At 35.7% G+C, this 20,580-nt stretch overlaps 1 protein-coding gene and 1 long non-coding RNA gene across 2 annotated transcripts; both read right to left on the bottom strand.

The window, feature by feature from the left end:
- Positions 1-2,780: 2,780 nt before the first annotated feature.
- On the bottom strand, positions 2,781-3,179 carry LOC124641038 (allergen Tha p 2-like). Its single transcript, XM_047179045.1, has one exon. The coding sequence runs from the start codon at positions 3,177-3,179 to the stop codon at positions 2,781-2,783; it is 399 nt and encodes a 132-aa protein (XP_047035001.1).
- Positions 3,180-17,576: 14,397 nt separating this feature from the next.
- LOC124640980 lies at positions 17,577-20,358 on the bottom strand. The gene is made up of 3 exons (XR_006985618.1): positions 20,234-20,358; positions 19,323-19,458; positions 17,577-17,943 (listed from the first exon to the last, which is right to left on the bottom strand). It is a non-coding gene; the product is annotated as an uncharacterized LOC124640980 (long non-coding RNA).
- Between the last annotated feature and the right edge of the window lie 222 nt (positions 20,359-20,580).

Here is a 20,580-nt window from a genome sequence, read left to right as displayed (position 1 = left end):
TCCCCCATCGATTTCCCCCACTTGTGGGGTAGGTCCGGGGGCTTCTGCACGTGTGCCACCCTATCAATGAAGTCCCCCAACTTAGGTACCCATAGTATGACTGCAGGATACATTGATGCAAGCCATTGAGCTCTAGCGTAGTGTCTTGACCTTTTAATCAATATTACTTGGTACTTGCTACTTATATTGTTAATTAGTAAAGAACACGTAATATTACTGCGTCTTTGCACTAGCGAATTTCGTCAATTTTGTTATTTGTTAGTTTTTGTACGCGTGACACATCATCATTCGTACCGATAATGGTAAATTGTTTGCGCTACATTGCCCATACGAAATAAGCGTAGCCACAGGGTAAAACCGTGCGGAAAATTCGCTCGTCTGAAAGCTCAGTAATATTACGTGTTCTTTACTATATAATTAACAATATAAGTATCAAGAAGCATGTAAATTTATACTGATTGAATGTAAGCTGAGACGGTATAGTAAAGAAAATATTTTATCTTCAATTAAGAAACTTGTATAACGTTCTGATAATACCCTTTTTTAAAAAGTGGAAGTTAAAGATGCAAAACAACTTTGTGTAGTAATAATGCGAATTTTAAGGAAAAATTGGTTGTTATTTATAAAAATAATCTATTTAATAATAGAACAGATCGGATAACCCCGTGACCCGAATTATTACTATCGTGGTTTCTATTATCCTGACACATTACACATTAGAGCAGTATAATTTGGCCAGCTACCATATCTTTCACAAATATTATATTACTTGAATTTCGTGATACATTTTTTTTTAATCAAATATTAATTTTGGATATATTTTGTGCTTGTTCAGCTGTAAATAAAAAAAAGATAAATGAAGTATTTACCTAAATAGTGTGAACCTGAATGATGTAGACTTTGCAATGTAAAAGAAATACGCAATAAATGGAAACGGAGACTATAAGACTTTTTAAAATATAGTTTTTACATGTTATTGTGAATTGGTATGTTAGTGTTTGACCCTGCCAAATATTAAGACGTTAAAAGAATTAAAATTGGTACTAAGTAGTAACTACTGACTGTTTTTTTTTGCACCCAAGTGTACCTACCGTTGGGAAAGTCCTAAACTGACAAATAGATGATAGTGACGCGCGCTAATTAGAATTTGTTGTCAACACACAATTACTTGTAATACCGATTATTGTAGTCTCTAGGTACCTACAAATCTATCTACTGGACTGAGTTTTTAATGCTTAAATATTAGGAAATAGTATTTTTCACTAACACCATCCATGAGGAGTTCCTTCGTGTTTCGGAGCTCACGTTGAATTAGCATTCTTGCCTGATAGTTTTACCAGAGGGTTGCCCGGGTAACTGGGATAAGGAGGTCAGATAGGCAGTTGCTCCTTGTCAAATACACCTCAACTGCACCTTGTTAAGACTGGACGCCAATCCTGACATAGTTCTTGAAAAGGTGATGATATTAAGTTATTAATTACCTTACTTTAATAAGTTTTCTCACCAAGTAGCAAGTACATACAACACCCTGCGTTTTCAAGCCATTTCAACATTTATAACAGTTATAAAACGAGTTGTTAAACTGTTTTGTTGAAATTATAGCGCATACTTAATTAGAAGTGTGACCTGGTTAAATACTAAACTGTATAATAACTGCTACGTTCTAAGTAGGTACATATGGCAAAAGTTCTTTTTATTTTTTATTTATTACTTTATTGTTCTTACTACTTACTCATAGAGAAAACGTGGTGGCCTAGTGGGTAAAGTACTAAGCTCTCAAGTTTGAGTACGTGAGTTCGTTTCCTCAAAGTACCAATTATTTTTTTCTAAGTTTGCTTGTAGAGGTACTTTCTAAGTATATCTTGGAAACCAATGACTGTGTTTCCGAGGGCACGTTAAACTGTATGTCCGGCTGTCATCTAACATCCTTGGCAGTTGTTAAAGGTAGTCAGACGCCAGTAAGTCTGACACCAGTCTTACTAGGGGTATTGGGTTGCTCGAGTAACTGGGTTGAGGAGGTCAGGTAGGCAGTCGCTCCTTGTAAACCACGGTACTCAGCTGCATCTGGTTAGACTGAAGCCGACCCCAACATAGTTGCGAAAAGGCTCGGGAGATGATGACTACTTACTCTTACTATGAACATGTCCAAGTCACCAGCGCGACTGTTGTTCACCCAGACCTTGCATTCCTAGGTCCAGTGGAAAGGATTTAGGAAACGTTAGCAGAGGAGCCTGAAATCTGGTCCTCGATAATATGATGTTATTCGTGGCTAGCACGTTAACATTAGCTGCTTTTACCATTTCACGTCAGAAACTGTCCAAGGACTTATCAAATGATAAAAAACACTACCAGGAATAACAAAATTTTTGAAGAAAAATAACGAGCCAATAATTTGCACGTAAGTAGATATGTAATATGTAAAGAATGCTTGTTTGTGATGTTGTGTGGGTGTGTATCTGTATTTAACAAATATTGTGATAAATTGATGTAGGTTGCTGTTAAGATTGGATTCAAAGAAAATACATTAATTTTAATACACAATTGATTTATTTACATAAAAATACATACTATTTAAAAGTACTACATTACTACAACATGACCTGACGGAAAGAATGCAAGCATGAACTATACTATGCAGCGTGCTAAAATAATCACTGTCTCTTTATAAAGTTCATCAGGGTTAAAAACTACACTACAATTTATAAAACACTACACTTTTATAAAGTATAAAACACTGACAAAAATATTTCACCAACAGACCGCACGAACTTTTCTTCACTTCAAATGCAAGGCGTTGCACATTGAAGCCTGTTGGTGCAATCACTATGTTCCCGACAAGTCACGTACTGGTAACTCTGGGAGTACGACCAGGTGGGAGTAGACCAACACCAGCTGTCCACTGGGAAGGACTTGCACTGTACCCAGCAGTACCCATCACGACATCCATAACTATACTTGCCATAGTTATTCATCTGTCCAGGAATGATTTCTGTGTCCGTCATCGGGTCCCCATTGTAGGTGTAAGGATCAAACTTGTGTTCTTGTTTCGGGAAGATGTTGTTGTGTTGGTATCCTAGGGCTTTCGTTGCTTCCAGGAATTGGACGAGGCCAGCGCGTTGAGGCACGGCGGATACCGCGTAGACCAGCGTTAGAGCCACAAACAACTTGAGGGCAGCCATTGCTGAAGTATCTAGTACAGTGGAATATGTACTCGTAACTGATGAATATCGCTAGCCACGCTCGTCTTATATACGATGTGGGTGAGTTATCAGACCAATTTTTGGGATTCCGCAATCAATTGCTGGGAAAAACCTCGGCGTGATTTCAATGTGAGTCTTTGTACGATATAAAATTCCTCAGAGAGAGAGAGAAGGGCAGTAAGTAAGTATCCATGAACAGAAAAAAAAAACAAGTAGCAGTTATTTTGTTGTTGAATTTTTTAAGTATTAAGTATTCCGTATTGTAAGTATTCTGTATTTTTTTATATTATTATAAGAAGCTATATCGGTTAGTATTTGCAATATTATTTAACTGCCTCGTTGGTCTAGCTGTCGCAAGTGCGGCTGCTGAGCACGAGGTCTCGGGTTCGATTCCCGAGTCGGGCCAAAATCGCTTTGTGGGTTTTAGAAGACTTTCACAAAGCAGCCCGGAGCCTGGAAGTTGGTGATTGATACTCCCGTGCATCGGAGAGCACGTAAATGTCGGTCCTGCGCCTGATCTCTCTCCGGTCGTGTCGGATTACCGTCCCATCGGGCTATGAGAGTTAAGGAATAGTGAGTGCACCTGTGTCTGCGCAAATGCTCGTGCACTATAATATGTCCTGCGTAGTTGGCTAATCTCCTTACGTGAGAACAGCCGTCGTAGCCGATAATCGGCTAGGAGGACATCATTTTTCAGAAATTATTTCGTCAGTAAACATTTTTGAAACTTATTTTGGTGTCAAAAAATACTCGATGACGTACGGGACCCCTCAATTTTTTGAAATTATTTTGTTATCAACTGATAGTAATTGTTTATTAGACAAATGTAAACACATTGAGCATTATCTAAATTAGGGAAGTACTTTTAAATCACTCTCAACAGATGGGGAAAATTCGGTAGCTTTTTTATACATTTTTCCTGGTTGAGTAGTTTAATCCTAGGATGATACAAAAAGGATGATATCCTAGCCAAATCATTTTTTTTTAATAAAAATTAAACTGCTCGAAATTCTCGAAATAAAAAACTGATAAAAAAAATATTTTCAAAACTATGAGTCACTTTCATCAGCAGGCGGGAGAAACCACGAGACATAACCAGTACATAAACATATCACTTTACTATAATAATCTACGCCTACTTAGGGCCCCTTAACGTCATAAAATTACGTTCCGGACTCTCCCAATAGAAATAGATTAGAGTATCTATGTGACTCAGATAACGCGTTTTATAAGGGTGTTTGGCAAGAAACTATTAAAGACTAGCTTCCGCTCGCGGAATCGCCAGCATAGTGTGTTGATAAAAAGTACCCTATGTGTTAATCCAGGGTATCACCTATCTACATACCAAATTTTAACCAAATCGATCCAGCCGTTTTTGCGTGAAAAAATAACAAACATACGTCTATACATTCTCACAAACTTTCACGTTTATACGATATGGTCATACAAATTCTGCCAGATGTTTCACCCCATTCCTGAGGGAACCACTACCCGCAACTGTATAAAAAGTTGCCTGCATATTGTTCTGATGGATAAGCTTAATTACTTGAATAATGTACGCCTACTTAAGGCCTCTTAACGTCATACAATTACGTTCCGGACTTTCCCAATAGAAATAGAATAGAGTATCTATGTGACTCAAATAACGCGTTTTATAAGGGCGTTTGAAAGATATGGTCATACTAATTTTTGCAAACAGTTTCACCCATTTCTTGAGGGAACTTCTTCCCGCATAAGGATAAAAAGTTGCCTGTATATTCCGATGTATAAGCTAAATTACTAGAATAATTTTCGCCTACTTAGGGCCCCTTAACCGTCGCACAATTACGTTTCGAAGCTCTCCCAGTGAAAACAGAATAGAGTATCTATGTGACTCAGATAACGCGTTTTATAAGGGCGTTTGAAAGATATGGTCATACTAATTTTTGCAAACGGTTCCACCCTCTTCCTGAGGGAACTACCTACTTGCCGCAACTGTAAAAAAAAGTTGTCAAACCTCCAACGTCACCGGGATTACAGTTCGTTTGTGGACGTTGCGATCGGCGCTGTCGCTGCCGGATAGGCCTTGTTAGTCATCAGCGCAAGTGCCAAAACCAAGCAACTTGACACGGATGCAGCTTAAATCATCTTTTATAGATGTAAAAGGCCACTGATGATGATAATGATGATTAAAAGTTGCCTGCATATTGTTTTGATGTGCGCTAAATTACTTGAATAATTTTCGCCTATCGAAGGCCCCTAAACGTTATGCTATTACGTTCCGGACTCTCCCAATAGCAATAGATTAGAGTATCTAGGTGACTCAGATAACGTGGAGTAAGGGCAAGAAACTATTGAAAGATATGGTCATACTAATTTTTGCAAACGGTTTCTTCCTGAGGGAACTACTTCTCGGAATAAACATCCGTGTACATCACATACTTCGTTTATAAAATTAGAACGATTTTTTGACCAAACTAAGTGTTATGGATTTTGATGAATCTTAAAAAAAGCGTACCAATACTTCAGAATAACGTATGGGCAACTATTTATCCAGGTGCTGGAAGAAGTTTCTTCAGGAAGCGGGTGAAAAGGCTCGAGACACGTCTAGGCCAAACAATCCTACTGCTGGATGCCAGGGATGAACATGTTAGAATTTTTAGCAGACATTTTGTAAAGGCAGCAGAAAATTAATCAAAAGTGTGGGAATCGAAACTACACCACGCGACCACACAACACGCGATCAGCTATATCCCTTCAAGCTTTGAAACTAATCTCCATTAACCATGTTGGTATTATACTTAAATAGGAAATGACTTTACTCATGTAATTGTGTTGACTCCTGTTGGCAATCCCAAATAAATATCTGTTGTTTTGTCGATACTTAAGCCATCAAAATAGATTCCACTTTAAAATGGAGAAATAAATATCAAAGCTCAACTTACGCATAGCTTCTATAAACATATTTAATCATTAATACCTCGTACTTGTTTTCCATGTCAGACCTATTTACTAGAAAATGAATTGGCACATGAAAGCCGACCAACTTAATCCATAATCAATATTGGGACACTAACAGGTCCTGCCAGAATAGAGCAGATGAAAGACAAGGGCATGAGGAGCTACCTAACCTTTTCCTTCATTCAGTATTTAGTAATCTCCAAGATAAACATGCCCTGTTGCAGCAGCTAACAACATACTTACATCAAAACCCCTTCCCACTTCTTTACTCCCATATCTGGTCGCTGGGCAGGCGATTCCCTAACCAGGCCATCTTGGATGCCACCTAGAGCCTGCTGACATAAGTACGCGTTTAATGCGCGCCGCGAGAGCACTCACAATAAAACAATAGTATGCTTAGCGAAAACACGAAAGGAATAATGTGGAATGGCTGTGACGTCATACATGCTTTCAGATTTAGTTGTTCACGATACGTAATAGTTATGGTAAAGTTAAGTTTTGTACCTACGCTAGTTGAATTTAGAACTACGACTTTTTTAAGAATACTTTATAGAAAACATAAAATATTTTTTTTATTGTGTCTTATGCAAATCTGAAGCTACCTGGCTGTAACCAACTTTAACCTTTTAATCAAAAGAAAGAATAAATTGTATCTTTCAATATCGCTATTTTGTGTAATCAATTATCAAATAGGCATCTCATAAGTGGATTTTCATCCGTAAATTATGGTACAGAAATCAGTCAAGAACTTAAAACTGGAAGAGCTATAAAGCTTACTACTGATACCTTATCCACACAAATCCAACGCATGATAAATACATTAAATATAAATTTTATAAGGCCATTAAAATTAGGGCGGTCGGGCCGCGAGCAAATTGTTGTGAGCGTCGGCTCTCCGCACAAAGGGCGCCGCCTAATCAATTGCTTTGGACCAACTCTTGCGCACCGCACACAGAACCAAATGGATGTAAGACTAGAATTGTTGTTTTTCGTCTGATCAGTCTGATGTTGATTTGTACCTGTTTTATTAGAAGCAAAAGTGTAAGTCTTATGCGAAATAGAGGTAATTTCTGGAAGCCTATAACAAATATCTAGGTACTTGTGTAGTTAGAAAAAGGCTAGGGAAATGGGAGGTAACTGCTGCGTTACTTTTTGAAAGTTAAACATTTTATTCGAGTTAGTGATATTTTAGTCCTTCTAAAAACCTAAAAATAAGACTGGTATAAGCACTGGATACTTCGTACATTTAACAAGAAACCAATTTTAATTTGCGGCAAATTTTATTTAACACTGCTGATACAGTTTTTAATGATACATATATTTGACCACAGCACCCAATTTAAAAAAATCTCGAAAACCAACTTACACCAGTTTCTTTAAAACAATGGTCACACAAAGCGCCCCAGTGCCGACTGTTCGTTTATTTTATTAGCCGAGTCCGCGAGGCATCGTAACTCTCTCATCTAATGCATTTATTTATTTCAGGCTTACCTTTAATTACGTGGACTTAACGATTAACGAGCGTCAATCCGTGAGACTGCACAGTGCGATATTGGTGTTCAGTTTGTTATATCATACTAGTCGTTTAAATTGGTCCAGTAGTTTTTTACAAACAAACAAACAATCAATTTTTTCCTCTTATTTATATTAGTAGGTATAGATTTTCTAAGTTTCTATGTACTTTCTAGATATATATTTCACACCAATGGCTGTGTTTCAGATGGCACGTTAAACTGCAGGTCCCGGCTGTCATGTAACAACCTTAGCAGCCGTTACCGGTAGTCAGAAGCCAGTAAGTCTGACACCAGTCTTACCAAGGGGTTGCCCGAATAACTGGGTTGAGGAGGTCAGATAGGTAGTCGCTCATTTTAAAACACTGTTACTCAGCCACATCCGGTTAGACTGGAAGCTGTTCCTAACATAGTTGGGAAAAAGGCTCGGAGGATGATAATCTTTAATTACGTGGACACAACGATTAACGAGCGTCAATCCGTGGGACTGCACAGTGCGATATTGGTGTTCAGTTTGTTATATCATATTTGTTTGAAGAAAAGTACTTTCAATATACCCATTTACAGATAGCGTTGCATCTTATAAGGGAAACTTTTTGGGTAAATTTTTATGACACCACACCTAAAACTTATGCTATTAAAATAATGTTTCTCATACTAAGATAATGGTACAACAACCTACGTTTGCGAGTCCGACTCGCACTTGGCCGGTTTTTAAATCTTGTCAAAACGTATTGGTATTTTCCGAACTTTTTTCTCTCTGTGAAAATACGAGGTTTATCTATAACTGTAGCTACAGATTAACGCAAACTTTAGCATTTGAGAAACAAAATCGATATTGCAGTAACTTTATACTCAAACGATCAATCAACTACCAGTTAATAACCCCTTTTACCCTCCTCTTTCACCCCTATATATTCAGGCTCACTCTATTTAAGCAACGCTGCACTCTTAATTAAAACTGTTTACCTGCAGTGTGTACATATTCGTTCAGTCCGTACGTGAATAAACTAGGCTTGTTTAAGGGTAGAGACACACGGAATTCAGCATGGAGTATCTGTATCTTCTACATAAAGAAATTAATGTAAAAGGGGAAATATTAAAACTAAGTATCAAAAAATTCATCCGCATCGCTGTCAGCGGGGATCGTGCCCAAACCGGGGACCGTGCATATCCTTTGGCCGAGATATAGGCCAGCCTTTTGGTCACGAGTGGACTCCACTAATCGCTTACTGATTTCTGCGGATGAATTTTTTGATACTTAGTTTTAATATTTCCCCCTTTATTATTTTTGCTAATGTAAAAAATCATTATTAGAACATTATTAAATGTAAAAGGTATGTTGTTATACATAGACATTAAACATTGAGAAATACATTATGTAGTTATTTCTAACAATTGGAAAGGATGGTCAGTACACCAGGGAAAGTCGGCATCCCCATCTAAATTAAAACGGTAAAAGTCGTCAGGCTAACTTAAAAAAAAAACTTTTACTCTTGGACTTATCTATAACGACTCGATAAGAAATATAAGACTTATAAAAATACGGATAAAGTAAGTGCAATGCTTTACTATTTGATGTTCAATGCAATTCTGTACTCTAGTCTGGACAAATAAATTCTTCTTTGCATTCAGTGTAGTCCGGTCTTTAATCCAAAGTTTACAGAACAGAGTGAGCGAGGCTAGCAAAACCCAATACGATGAATACTTTATGCATTAATCGGAAACTGCGGTCCAATGAATATAATGGCCGAGCTTTTAATATAAATTCGCATAAATTTAACAACATGATTTCTTTTTCAAAATTGCTTAGTTATACCTACAAATCAAAGCAGACACTATGATTTTTCTTTTTCAAAAGTTCTGAAAATTTAAAGAAAAATAAACCAAATCTTGTTCTCCCACTTTTTTAATTTCTAGAATATTTTGTGCTGTTTAAAACTAAATTGTCATGATTACACCACATTTATTACAAGCAATTATGCCTATTTACTCTAATTTGTTAGATCCGTGAACAAAATTTCCATATAACCCGAAACTTTGCCCCCGTTGGTGCTGAAATTATCACAACTATTACACAATCGTAATTTGCAAAGAATATTTGAGTTATCTCTTCGCGAGATTTATAATATGTATTTGATATAAATTGTAAGTACTTACATATGTACTCATCCATCATCCTCCGAGCCTTTTCCCAACTATGTTGGGGTCGGCTTCCAGTCTAACCGGATTCAGCTGAGTACCAGTGCTTTACAAGAAGCGACTGCCTATCTGACCTCCTCAACCCAGTTATCCGGGCAACCCGATACCCCTTGGTTAGACTGGTGTCAGACTTACTGGCTTCTGACTACCCGTAACGACTGCCAAGGATGTTCAATGACAGCCGGGACCTACAGTTTAACGTGCCATCCGAAACACAGCCAATGGTGTCTAAGATATACTTAGAAAGTACATACAAACTTAGAAAAGTTGCATTGGTACTTGCCTGACCTGGGATCGAACCCGCGCCCTCATACTTGAGAGGTTGGTCCTTTACCCACTAGGCCACCACGACTTTTACTTACATATGTACTGCTAATGAGAATTATCATATTGAAATTTCATTTTATGTATGTTGCAACAAGTCCTGCAAGATTTCACTATTATTATATAGGAAAGATGGTCTTAATATTTTAATAATTATCTCAGTGCTCTTAATTTTTTTTTAATCTTAACCCCATCACGAATCTGTTTTTCTGCAAATCTGTTTGTTTTAGTAACTTTATTATGTTTTTTTTATTTCTCCAGTATTTCACTTAGACCATTCTAAATTAACAAAGGCGGTTTCCACCCCGAAAGACCAATTATACAATTTCCAAAGTCCAGTTGAAAACATCGAGGACGCCAGCCCGACATTCTATTAACAATTAGGCCACTTAACCCTGCAACTAGGCGCAGTAAACAAATCCGTGCTTTGTCCCCCGTGTTAACACTACGCGGCTAAGTGCTGGCCGATCCTTGTTAACGTTTTAGGTTAACAAGACGACCGCGGTGTTTGCGTTCACCGATGTTGGTACAAGGAGGTAGCGCCTTGCTGCAGTGTGAGGGTTAAGGTGTGGGAGAACGCGGTGAGAGAAGCGGGTAAGGTAGTGATTTTGTTTTTGCATGTTAAGAATTTGCACAGAATATGATTACACATGATAAGAATAAGGATTATTCTTGCAGTGCATCATGCACTAATACGTAGTACTTATGTAGGCGTTGGATAAACAACATCATGATTATTTTGCTTCCTACATTACGAAATGTTGTGTTTCAGGCAAAATAAATCTCTTCTTTTAGCTTAAGAGATTATAATTTGGTGACATAAAATTGTATTTTCAACGAAAAGAAACTAACCTAACCTAACCGTTTTTCCGCAGTTTCGCAGCCCGTGGGATGTTCTGCCCGTACCGGGATAAAACATAACCTAGGTTACTCGGGACGACTGTAGCTTTCCCAAATTTTTAAATCAATTCAATAGTTTCGAAGCCTTTAGGCTACATGCAAACGAAAAAATCCTCTTTATTCCTCTAATATTATTACAGATTATTTAGATTACTAAGCGTAACACGCTACAGTCGATATTTTGGACCACCCATGAAAAAACGATGACGTCGATTACAAAACATTGTAGTGTGCTGTGTATTTAGTCTGAAAATTACCATTATAATAATATGCTAATTAAACATCCTCTTTAAACCTAATTCTAAATGTATTATATTTTATTGTAGACATCTTAAATGACACCAAATGTAGGAGAGCAGACTGTTAGTATTGCTAATGTATTTTTTTGCTTATTATCTACTTATCGTTATAAATTTAGTCACTTAGTCGTAGTGTATAATAAATATCACTAACAACAATTAGTTTTTAAATAATAATTAATATCGAGACGGAAAATGAAGCAGGTAAGATTTCAATTTATACTATCTCATATGAAGTCCTTTATCATTTCTCGTTCCACTGTTAAATTAATATAAATGCTACTGTAAGCTTCATTTTTGACATAACCTTTCCATTTTGACATTTAAATATTGACAAAACTGTAACGCGATCACTAGTCAAACTCGAATGTCAACAGCAGACCAAACGACATATCTTCTCTCTGTCACACGCATAGAAAAAGAAAGGGACGTTAGTTGTCAAAGTGAATTTAACACTAAGAGCAATGTCACCCGTCGGCTTTGAGTTGAAATTCGGCATTTTCCTCAAACCCCATTATCACATGTATGGTAATAGAGCCGGGTGCGCGCGCGCCGACATCTGTGCTAACAAACACACGGTACGTACTGGAAACTGTATCAAAAGTTTGTAGCAAACATACGTGGTATTTGTAGCACATTTCTTCAAAGTGCCTGTGTATTGTAATAGGGTGAAATATATTTCAAATGTTGTTGATCATTAAGAGACTTTATTTACGAAAAATAATGTCAAGTTGGTAAATTTTTAACATTTTGACCACAGGTTTTTTTTTGTTTGTCTGTCAATTCAGAACTCACAAGAATGGACAAGCTGAAACTTTATAAGTTTATGCTTTACTTCAGACCACTTCTTCTTCCTTGCCCTGTTCCCATAAATATTATGTAGTTAACTAACTAAGTACAATAATAAATTGTATTATGTCTCTGAACTTTATAACAATTTATAAATACATAAATCACTCAGAAAACCCACTAAAAACATTTCAAAACCCTTTTAACTTTATCTCAAGATGTAGAAATTAAAATCAGTACCGTTTCCCGGTATTTTGTGCGAAATCTTTTAATTCTAACCCGTGGTCTGACCTCTGTAAAGGTTAGAACAATAAATACAATGGGTATCAGAAACATTAAGTTTTAGTTTATCTTATCTAAAGGAAAGGATAGTTGTGGTCAGTTTCAATGCGACAAATAGCTGTAAGGTTATTACGATAGAACCTACTTGTTTGTAAACAGGAATAGTTTTATAATGGCTGTAGCAATCTCTATCTCTCTATATATAAAAGAAAGTCGTGTTAGTTACACATTTCATAACTCAAGAATGGCTGAACCGTTTTAACTGAAAATTGTAGGGTTTTTATCACGATCCGACAACAGGAAACAGTCATATCGGGACGCGGATGAAACCGCGGGCGAAGCTAGAATAGGTACGTAGGTTTCACATCTTTTTTATTTTCTACTAGCCGTTTTCCCGCGGTTTCACCCGCGTCCCGTGGGAGTTACTGCCCGCACCGGGATAAAAATATAGCCTATGTTACTCGCAGATAATATAGCTTTCTAATGGAGAAAGAATATTTAAAATCGGTCCAGTCGTTTTTGAGTTTATCCATTACAACCAAACAAACAAAGTTTTCCTCTTTATAATATTAGTATAGATTATTATCAGGCTTCATTAGCCTTTAAGCAAATTAGCATATATTCAGTTTACCTGACTCTATACTTACTTACATGGATAATTTCAATATCCTTGATTCCTCCATTATATTCGATTTTTTTCTAAATCTTCTTCTCATTCTTTTAAACCTTAGTCTGCCAAAGATCTTAAAACCTCGGATCAAGAACATCAAACTATTACCACAAACACAGAAGTAATCCGTATAAATAGCCAATCCATCCGCCAAATGACCGCGGTAAGCATAACCTAATCTTGATTTTAAAATAAGCCTATTACGACCACATAGAGGTTACTTTGATAGTTCCGATTAATTTCAAAGAAATCATTATTGTCTTCCTTTATTCCGAGACATACTAGTTTAATGAACAGTTTAAACATCCGCTTTATAAATGAGTTATTCGATGCGCACGCGTCGCTTTGCAGGTGGTCTCGCTAAGCAAGTTTATTTAATGATATCATTATTATTTTAGAGTATAATTTAATTCTTTTTCGAACACTTAAAATTATAATATGGTTACAATAAATCAATGTTTTGCAGAAAACCTATTTCAGCTTAGAAGGATACAAGAATACTTGTTGAAAACTCGAAGTTATTTTGCAAGCTTTCGCAAAAAATACTGATATTAAATGGCTAAATGAACTTCTTTGTTTAAGAAAATTATTTAGTGATATCTAGGTACCGCAGAAAATATAGATATATTTATAGGTATTTCATAAAAATATTTTTTTTTCCATAAAATAAATAATATAAAATAAACATTATAATGTTTATTTTTTTTATGACCAACCAAATTCCATACCACCCAATTAACTCTTCAATTTTATCATCATTTCACAATGAGTGGTCCCGACGTGCCGAACATAGCCGAAGACAGCCGATATCTGCCGAGTTATTAATTGAGCATTGTGGCACGCGTAATGGGGCCTGCGCAAGAGCACTCCGCGCTTATCTTTATGAAGACGTATGAGCGACCGGTAGTATTAGCGTGGTTAAGTGGAAAATGCGTGAAAGTAACGCTACCATGGCAACGGGGATAGACAAGACAATTTTGTAAAGACTTCAAAGGAAGACTGATATATGTTTTTAAATGAAATAAGGCATGCTTTAAGTTTTCTTTTTTAGAAATATTATGCTTAAGCTGACTTTGCCCCTGCATGTTTTAATGCATAATTTGCTAAAGGCTATCTTAGACTGAATTAAATAAGAAAATTTGTATATTTATCAATCAGTAACTAATCTAGAATAGGAGAATAGTAATAATCCAAGAAGGATGTTCCAGCTTCAATCATTTCACAAACAGGTCAGCAATTTAGATACGTCAGCTCGACTTAGATCAGCTATAAACTTGCCGATGGTCATACTGTGTAAGTGTGTACTAAGCCTTATATCTAGATTTTTTCAATACTGTAACTGTTTTTAGGGTAAGAATCTATATCCCCACGTCCCTTTCTACGTTTAAATTTTCAAAACTAAGCAACCGATTTTCATGCAGATTTTTTTTGATAGACAGAGTGATTAATAATAACATACATCAAATAGTGGGGTAATACTGTTACCCCTAGTATTGAATATATCTGAGTTCATTTCAAATACTAAAATAACTTACATAAGTTATTTGTTTAAGTTATTCTAGGAATATGTAACAGAGGCTTTCAAGATAATACTTCGGATAAATTAAATTCTATTAACATGGACTATAAAGAACCAAATAAACTATTTAAACATTTATTTAATACACTCTGCCAGGAACTTAATAAGTCATGTCCGAAAAAAACTATTAAAATCACTCATAAATTTAAATTCAGTGAATGGTCTACTAAAGGGATTAGGATAAGCAGGGATGTCCTATATAACTTGTACCACGAAAGGTCATTGACTTCTGATCCAACTTTTCATGACTATGTAAGGAACTACTCGAAGATATTTAAAAGGGTATGTATTTTGGCTAAGTCGAAATCAATTAGTAATAAAATAGCCAAATCAGACAATAAAATTAAAACAGTCTGGAATATTATAAATGTTGAAACCGGCCAAACTAAAATGCGGGATGCTGACCCGCGGTTAGTTATTGATAATGCTGTTATCTCAGATAAGGTAGAGGTTGCCAATGCTTTTGACACCTTTTTTTCAAACATTCCCGTAGAGGTTACCAAGTCCCTTAATTCATCTTCTATATTAGCTGAGACGTTACTTCGACAGAACTTCAGTAGAAATATACCTGACTTCCAATTTCAATATGTCTCTGATTACACGATCAAAAGAGCATTCAAGTCTTTAAATCTAAAAAAGACTGAGGACTTATGGGGCTTTTCTGTCACAGTCATTAATTCCATTATTGAGAGTGTTGCCCCAATACTTAGTGAAATTTTTAACCTTTGCATTGACAACGGTATCTTCCCTGACTTGATGAAACTCAGCAAAATTGTTCCTATCTTTAAATCAGGCTGTAAGAAGAACCCTTCTAACTACAGACCTATTTCAATCCTTCCAGCCTTTAGCAAAATCTTCGAAAGGATCATGCTCGATCAGATGTTAAGACATTTTAATTTAAACAACATATTTCATGACCGTCAGTACGGCTTTACAAAGGGTAGGTCTACCACTGACGCAAGTGCAAGATTGATCACCCAAATCTTAAACGCCTGGGAAGATTCGCGGGATGCTGTGGGCATTTTCTGCGACCTTTCTAAGGCGTTCGATTGCGTTGACCATGACACTCTAATTTGTAAGCTGAACCATTACGGAATTCGTGGTAAAGCTCTCGCGCTCGTCCTTTCTTATCTGTCAAATAGACAGCAAGTAGTGGACGTAAGTGGCTCAACTTCATCTGGGTCATTAGTAAAAATGGGCGTGCCGCAGGGCTCAATTTTAGGTCCCTTTTTATTCTTAGCTTATATAAATGATCTCCCGTATATGATGTCTGTGATCTCTGATATTATTTTATTTGCTGATGACACTTCCCTTGTCTTCAAAATTAACAGAAAGGAATCTAGTCCTATAGACGTAAACGATAGCTTGGTTACTCTGAGCAAGTGGTTTGCCGCGAATAACTTGCTTCTTAATTCCTACAAAACGAAATGCATTAAATTCTCTTTACCTAATGTAACACCAGTAGGGCTCAACATCGTTCTGGACGATAATAAATTAGATGTTATTAGTCAAACCGTCTTCCTGGGCATCACCATTGACTCTAAATTGCAATGGGGTGCCCACATCTCAGCACTGTCAAAGAGGCTGAGTTCCGCAGCTTATGCAGTCAGAAAAATAAGACAGATTACTGACGTTGCTACTGCTAGGCTCGTGTATTTCGCTTACTTCCATTGCATTATGTCCTATGGCATTTTACTGTGGGGGGCAGCGGCTGACGTAAACTCAATCTTCGTTCTCCAGAAAAGGGCAGTTCGTGCAATTTATGGCCTCGGCCCTCGCGAGTCATTAAGAGAATTATTTAAAGAAATTGACATACTGACACTACCTTCTCTTTATATACTAGAAAATATAATGTTCGTACGCAAAAACTTAAATCAATTTAGTGTTAAAAGTGATATACATTCTATTAATACAAGAAACAAACACAAGCTAGTAGCTCCGAGATTCAGATTAACGAAATCAAATAAATCGTTTTTAGGGAATTGTGTCCGTTTTTACAACAAGCTGCCTAAGTGTGTAACCGATCTCACGGATATAAAATTTAAGAACACTTTAAAATCCACCCTAATTAAAAAAGCTTATTATAAAATTCAAGACTTTGTTGACGATAAAGATATTATATGGCGATAACTCATCTCTCCATGTGTGGCTTCCCTGGCAATTAAACGACTTTTTCTTCTCCCTTTGCATTGTATAGATTTACAGTTTAAGTTTCTTGCATTGTATAATTCTGTGAGCTTACTATTGTTATGTAATAGACTGTTTGTACTGTGACTATATTACTTTTTAAAAAGAGTGTCTATGGAGTTTCTTGCCGGTTCTTCTCCATGAGACCAACTTTTTGGAACCGTGCAACTAATGTGACGTTTCATAGGTGCCTGCAAAGGCCTATGTGAAATAAAAAGATTTTGATTTGATTTGATTTTGATTTGATTTGAGGCGTAGGCGAGTGACGTCAAACATGACAAGTTTGTTCTCGTACCGTTGTTTACGCTTGCACACCGCTCCTGTGTGAAGACGATTTTGTTAGAAAATTTCTACTCACTTGTACCTGAACCTATACTAATATTAAAAAGCTAAAGAGTTTGTTTGCTTGAACGCGCTAATCTCACGAAGCACTGGTCCGATTTTAAATATTCTTTCAGTGTTAGATACTTAGCCCATTTATCGAAGGGCTACTTTTCATCAAGGTTCGAGCAGAAGTTCCCACTAGATGCAGGTCAAACCGCTAGTCGTCTATATTTAAAATAGTAAGATAGAAGATAGTAGTAGATAGTAGTAGTAGAAGAAGATAGTAAGATAGAAGAGAGAAATATAAAGTAGATAAATAAAAGATATCTTTTATAACGTTACTTACTCTGTACTTTGTGTTTGGTTTGCCTTTTAATTTTAACAGTCATATGATTACATTTTAATTAATAAATTAAAACAATCCATACAAACTTTATTAAAATATTATAAAACAACCAAACCGTTTCATATTTAACTACCCAAATTATTTTTATTCAAAAATATTGTAAAAACGTCAGGTAAAAACGTAGCCAAAATCTTCCATAGTCAAAAAGCGATGCGTAATTCTCGAACAAGTAGAGTAAATAATTTCAACGTAACCTGTCACCTATTAGCTAATCAATTATTTATTTGTATAAATAATTTATTTACACGTAGCAACATCCAAATTATGAGCCAAGTTCGGCAGCAGCTTGTAATTCGTATTTACACACCTCCATCTTCACGTGCCGATATTCTGTAAATAACAATATTTTTTTATTAAATTTAAGCAAAATTATTAACATATTTACAATTGAGATAAAAAAATAACTATCCTATATAGTAAAAAAACCTAACACTAAAAATCATAAAAAAATCAACCCCATCCCCGAAAAAAGATAGAGGTGAAATCCCTACTAATATTATAAATGCGAAAGTAACTCTGTCTGTCTATCTGTTACGCTTTCACGTCTAAACCACTGAACTGATTTTAATACAATTTAGTACAAAGATAGAGTTGATCTCGAGAAAGGACATAGGGTAGTTTTTATCCCGGACTTTTCAAGATAAGCTAGTAAATAATAAATAAAATATTCTTTACATGAATATGATGTCAGTTTTAAGAAGTTAAAATCTTCAATATCCAATTTTAACCTTACTGATACATAGAGTGTAACAAAACTACGGAGCACCCAGTGACTTAGAAAAAAACTATGCAGATTCGTGGCGCATTGCAGTATTTCTCCGTCCCGGTTTCACTAGAGATGCGACTGCATCTACATTAAATAAATATTTCAACGATTTCTAGAATGACAACGAATTTCAAATGCTTTTTGTATAACAGATATTTTTACGACACAGTAAGTTTCACATCGAAATTTATCTAGTTTTTATTTTTCATCGAATTATTTACATTGAAACTTTCGGCATAGTCAGGTCTCAGGAACAAATTGTGAACCAAGACATTGTTAGTTTTGCTTAAGACGCTGAATGCACCCAAAACACTCTAGTGTACGTAAATACGTACGAGAGAGAAAGAGTGAGAAGCCTGTTGACGCGACGTTCGTAACGTTTGTAACATACATTATAAATTAATAGCTTTAAAACGAGTTGAGTAATCAAAACTAAAAATTAACCAAGTTCTGTATTTACGTGGACTCGTTAATGTTAGAAATTTTATCAATGTACGTTGATAAGTAATACAGAAATTTTTGTTGGAAGATCATTTTAGAGGTAAGTTTACAATTTTTTTGTATCGAGAAAACTTTTCGAAAACGTGTTTTGAAATTAACAGGGTTCTTAGAAATATGTTCAAGATTAATATATATTTTTTTCGCCGTCCAAAATTGTATAGATTTGGCCAAAAAATTGTTTGAGACAAGACAATTTCGGCATTCAGCCCGTTAACTGCAATACTATAATAAATATTTGTGATGTCAGACACAGAAGTGTAGAAGAAGAAGATATACGAACCGTAACAACCATAGATAAAAATTGGGGTAAAGGCAGGAGGATGGTGGTGATGAATGCTATGGATCACGCTCAAGTTACTACGTATGAAACAGAGACGACAAGTGTGGAAGATTGCTATAAAGAGAATGATGATGATGAATATTTCATACCAAAGTTACTTACGTTTCTTTTCATCACAGTTGTATTCGAATAAGTCGCAATTATCGCTAAACATTCGGGTTATACCCAAGGAATCCTGCCCGCAGATCGGCACAAAATCATGTGTGCACGTTTCAGACATCTTGCAAAAATTTATTACCTGTTACAGAACGAATTTTCCATCAAATTTTAATAAAATTTTGACTTTCTTTAAAGTTGCTCTAGTGATAGATTTCCTTAACCTATCTTCAGATTCATTGATTTGCGATTAGAGATACAATTTTGTAATTGGCTACATAAACTATGTCTATTGATTGAAAATTTTCAATAGCAAAACGGTGGATAGGTTACAAAATTCCGCATTTAGTGCTCATTACTACCGATAATTTCAAATCATTTATATAATTAGAATAAATAATTAATTTAAAATAAATACAATTGTAGCCAAGACTACATAACAATTTTAATAACGAATTATTTAATACAAATATGTACTCCAAGATGCTAACAAAGTTCACCAAAAATAGGAACAAAAATGCAGAAACTTTCTGCGGACCGCGTGAACAATTTGCTTTTTCTTTTGTTTTCTATTGTGATGTAGACTCTCGACCCAGCACCACTCATTTGACTAGAGTATGTCAAGAGGTGCGAGGTATATCAACATTTTAATTATTTACCAGCAATGTTTTTCAATTCCAAATAACTGATGTTTTAGGAAATGAGGGAAATATCATTTTCCACGTTGTGGTTACGTTATTTCCAATCAAAACTTAATAATTTATAGAATATGAAATTAATTATATTGAAATCAAACTTGGTAATACAGGTAAACTAAAGTCTTAGAAAGGACAATAGATTATTTTTATCCGGATTTAAATTAAATCCGTGTCCCGATTATACTTTTGGAGAACTTTTATAAGGAAGTAAAAATTTACCGGTTCTAGAGGAAAGAAATAATCTTCAGCTTCTATTTCTACGTGCGACCAAACTTCTGCTGCCAAACCGATAATTATTAAACCTGGAACAATAAATCAAAACACTTGACAAAAAATATAATACTTGACGTTTGTATCATCCGTTAATAGGGAGTTTTCCAGCTTTCACACAAAAACTACAGAACGTTAAATAAAATTTTGTATACATAATGTAAATAAATATATAGATAGTCTAAAGTCTGAGAGAAGACATTGCTAATTTTAGTCCAGATGACGGAAGTAGTTATATAATAATTTTCTCCCTTTTAACTCACAAGATTATGTAATTTTAAATACTAAGCAAATGT

The sequence above is a fragment of the Helicoverpa zea genome, chromosome 21 (genome assembly GCF_022581195.2).
Source record: "Helicoverpa zea isolate HzStark_Cry1AcR chromosome 21, ilHelZeax1.1, whole genome shotgun sequence".
Taxonomy (NCBI): domain Eukaryota; kingdom Metazoa; phylum Arthropoda; class Insecta; order Lepidoptera; family Noctuidae; genus Helicoverpa; species Helicoverpa zea.
The sequence above is the reverse complement of the archived record's forward strand: the minus strand, read 5'-3'. Positions and strand labels throughout refer to the sequence as shown.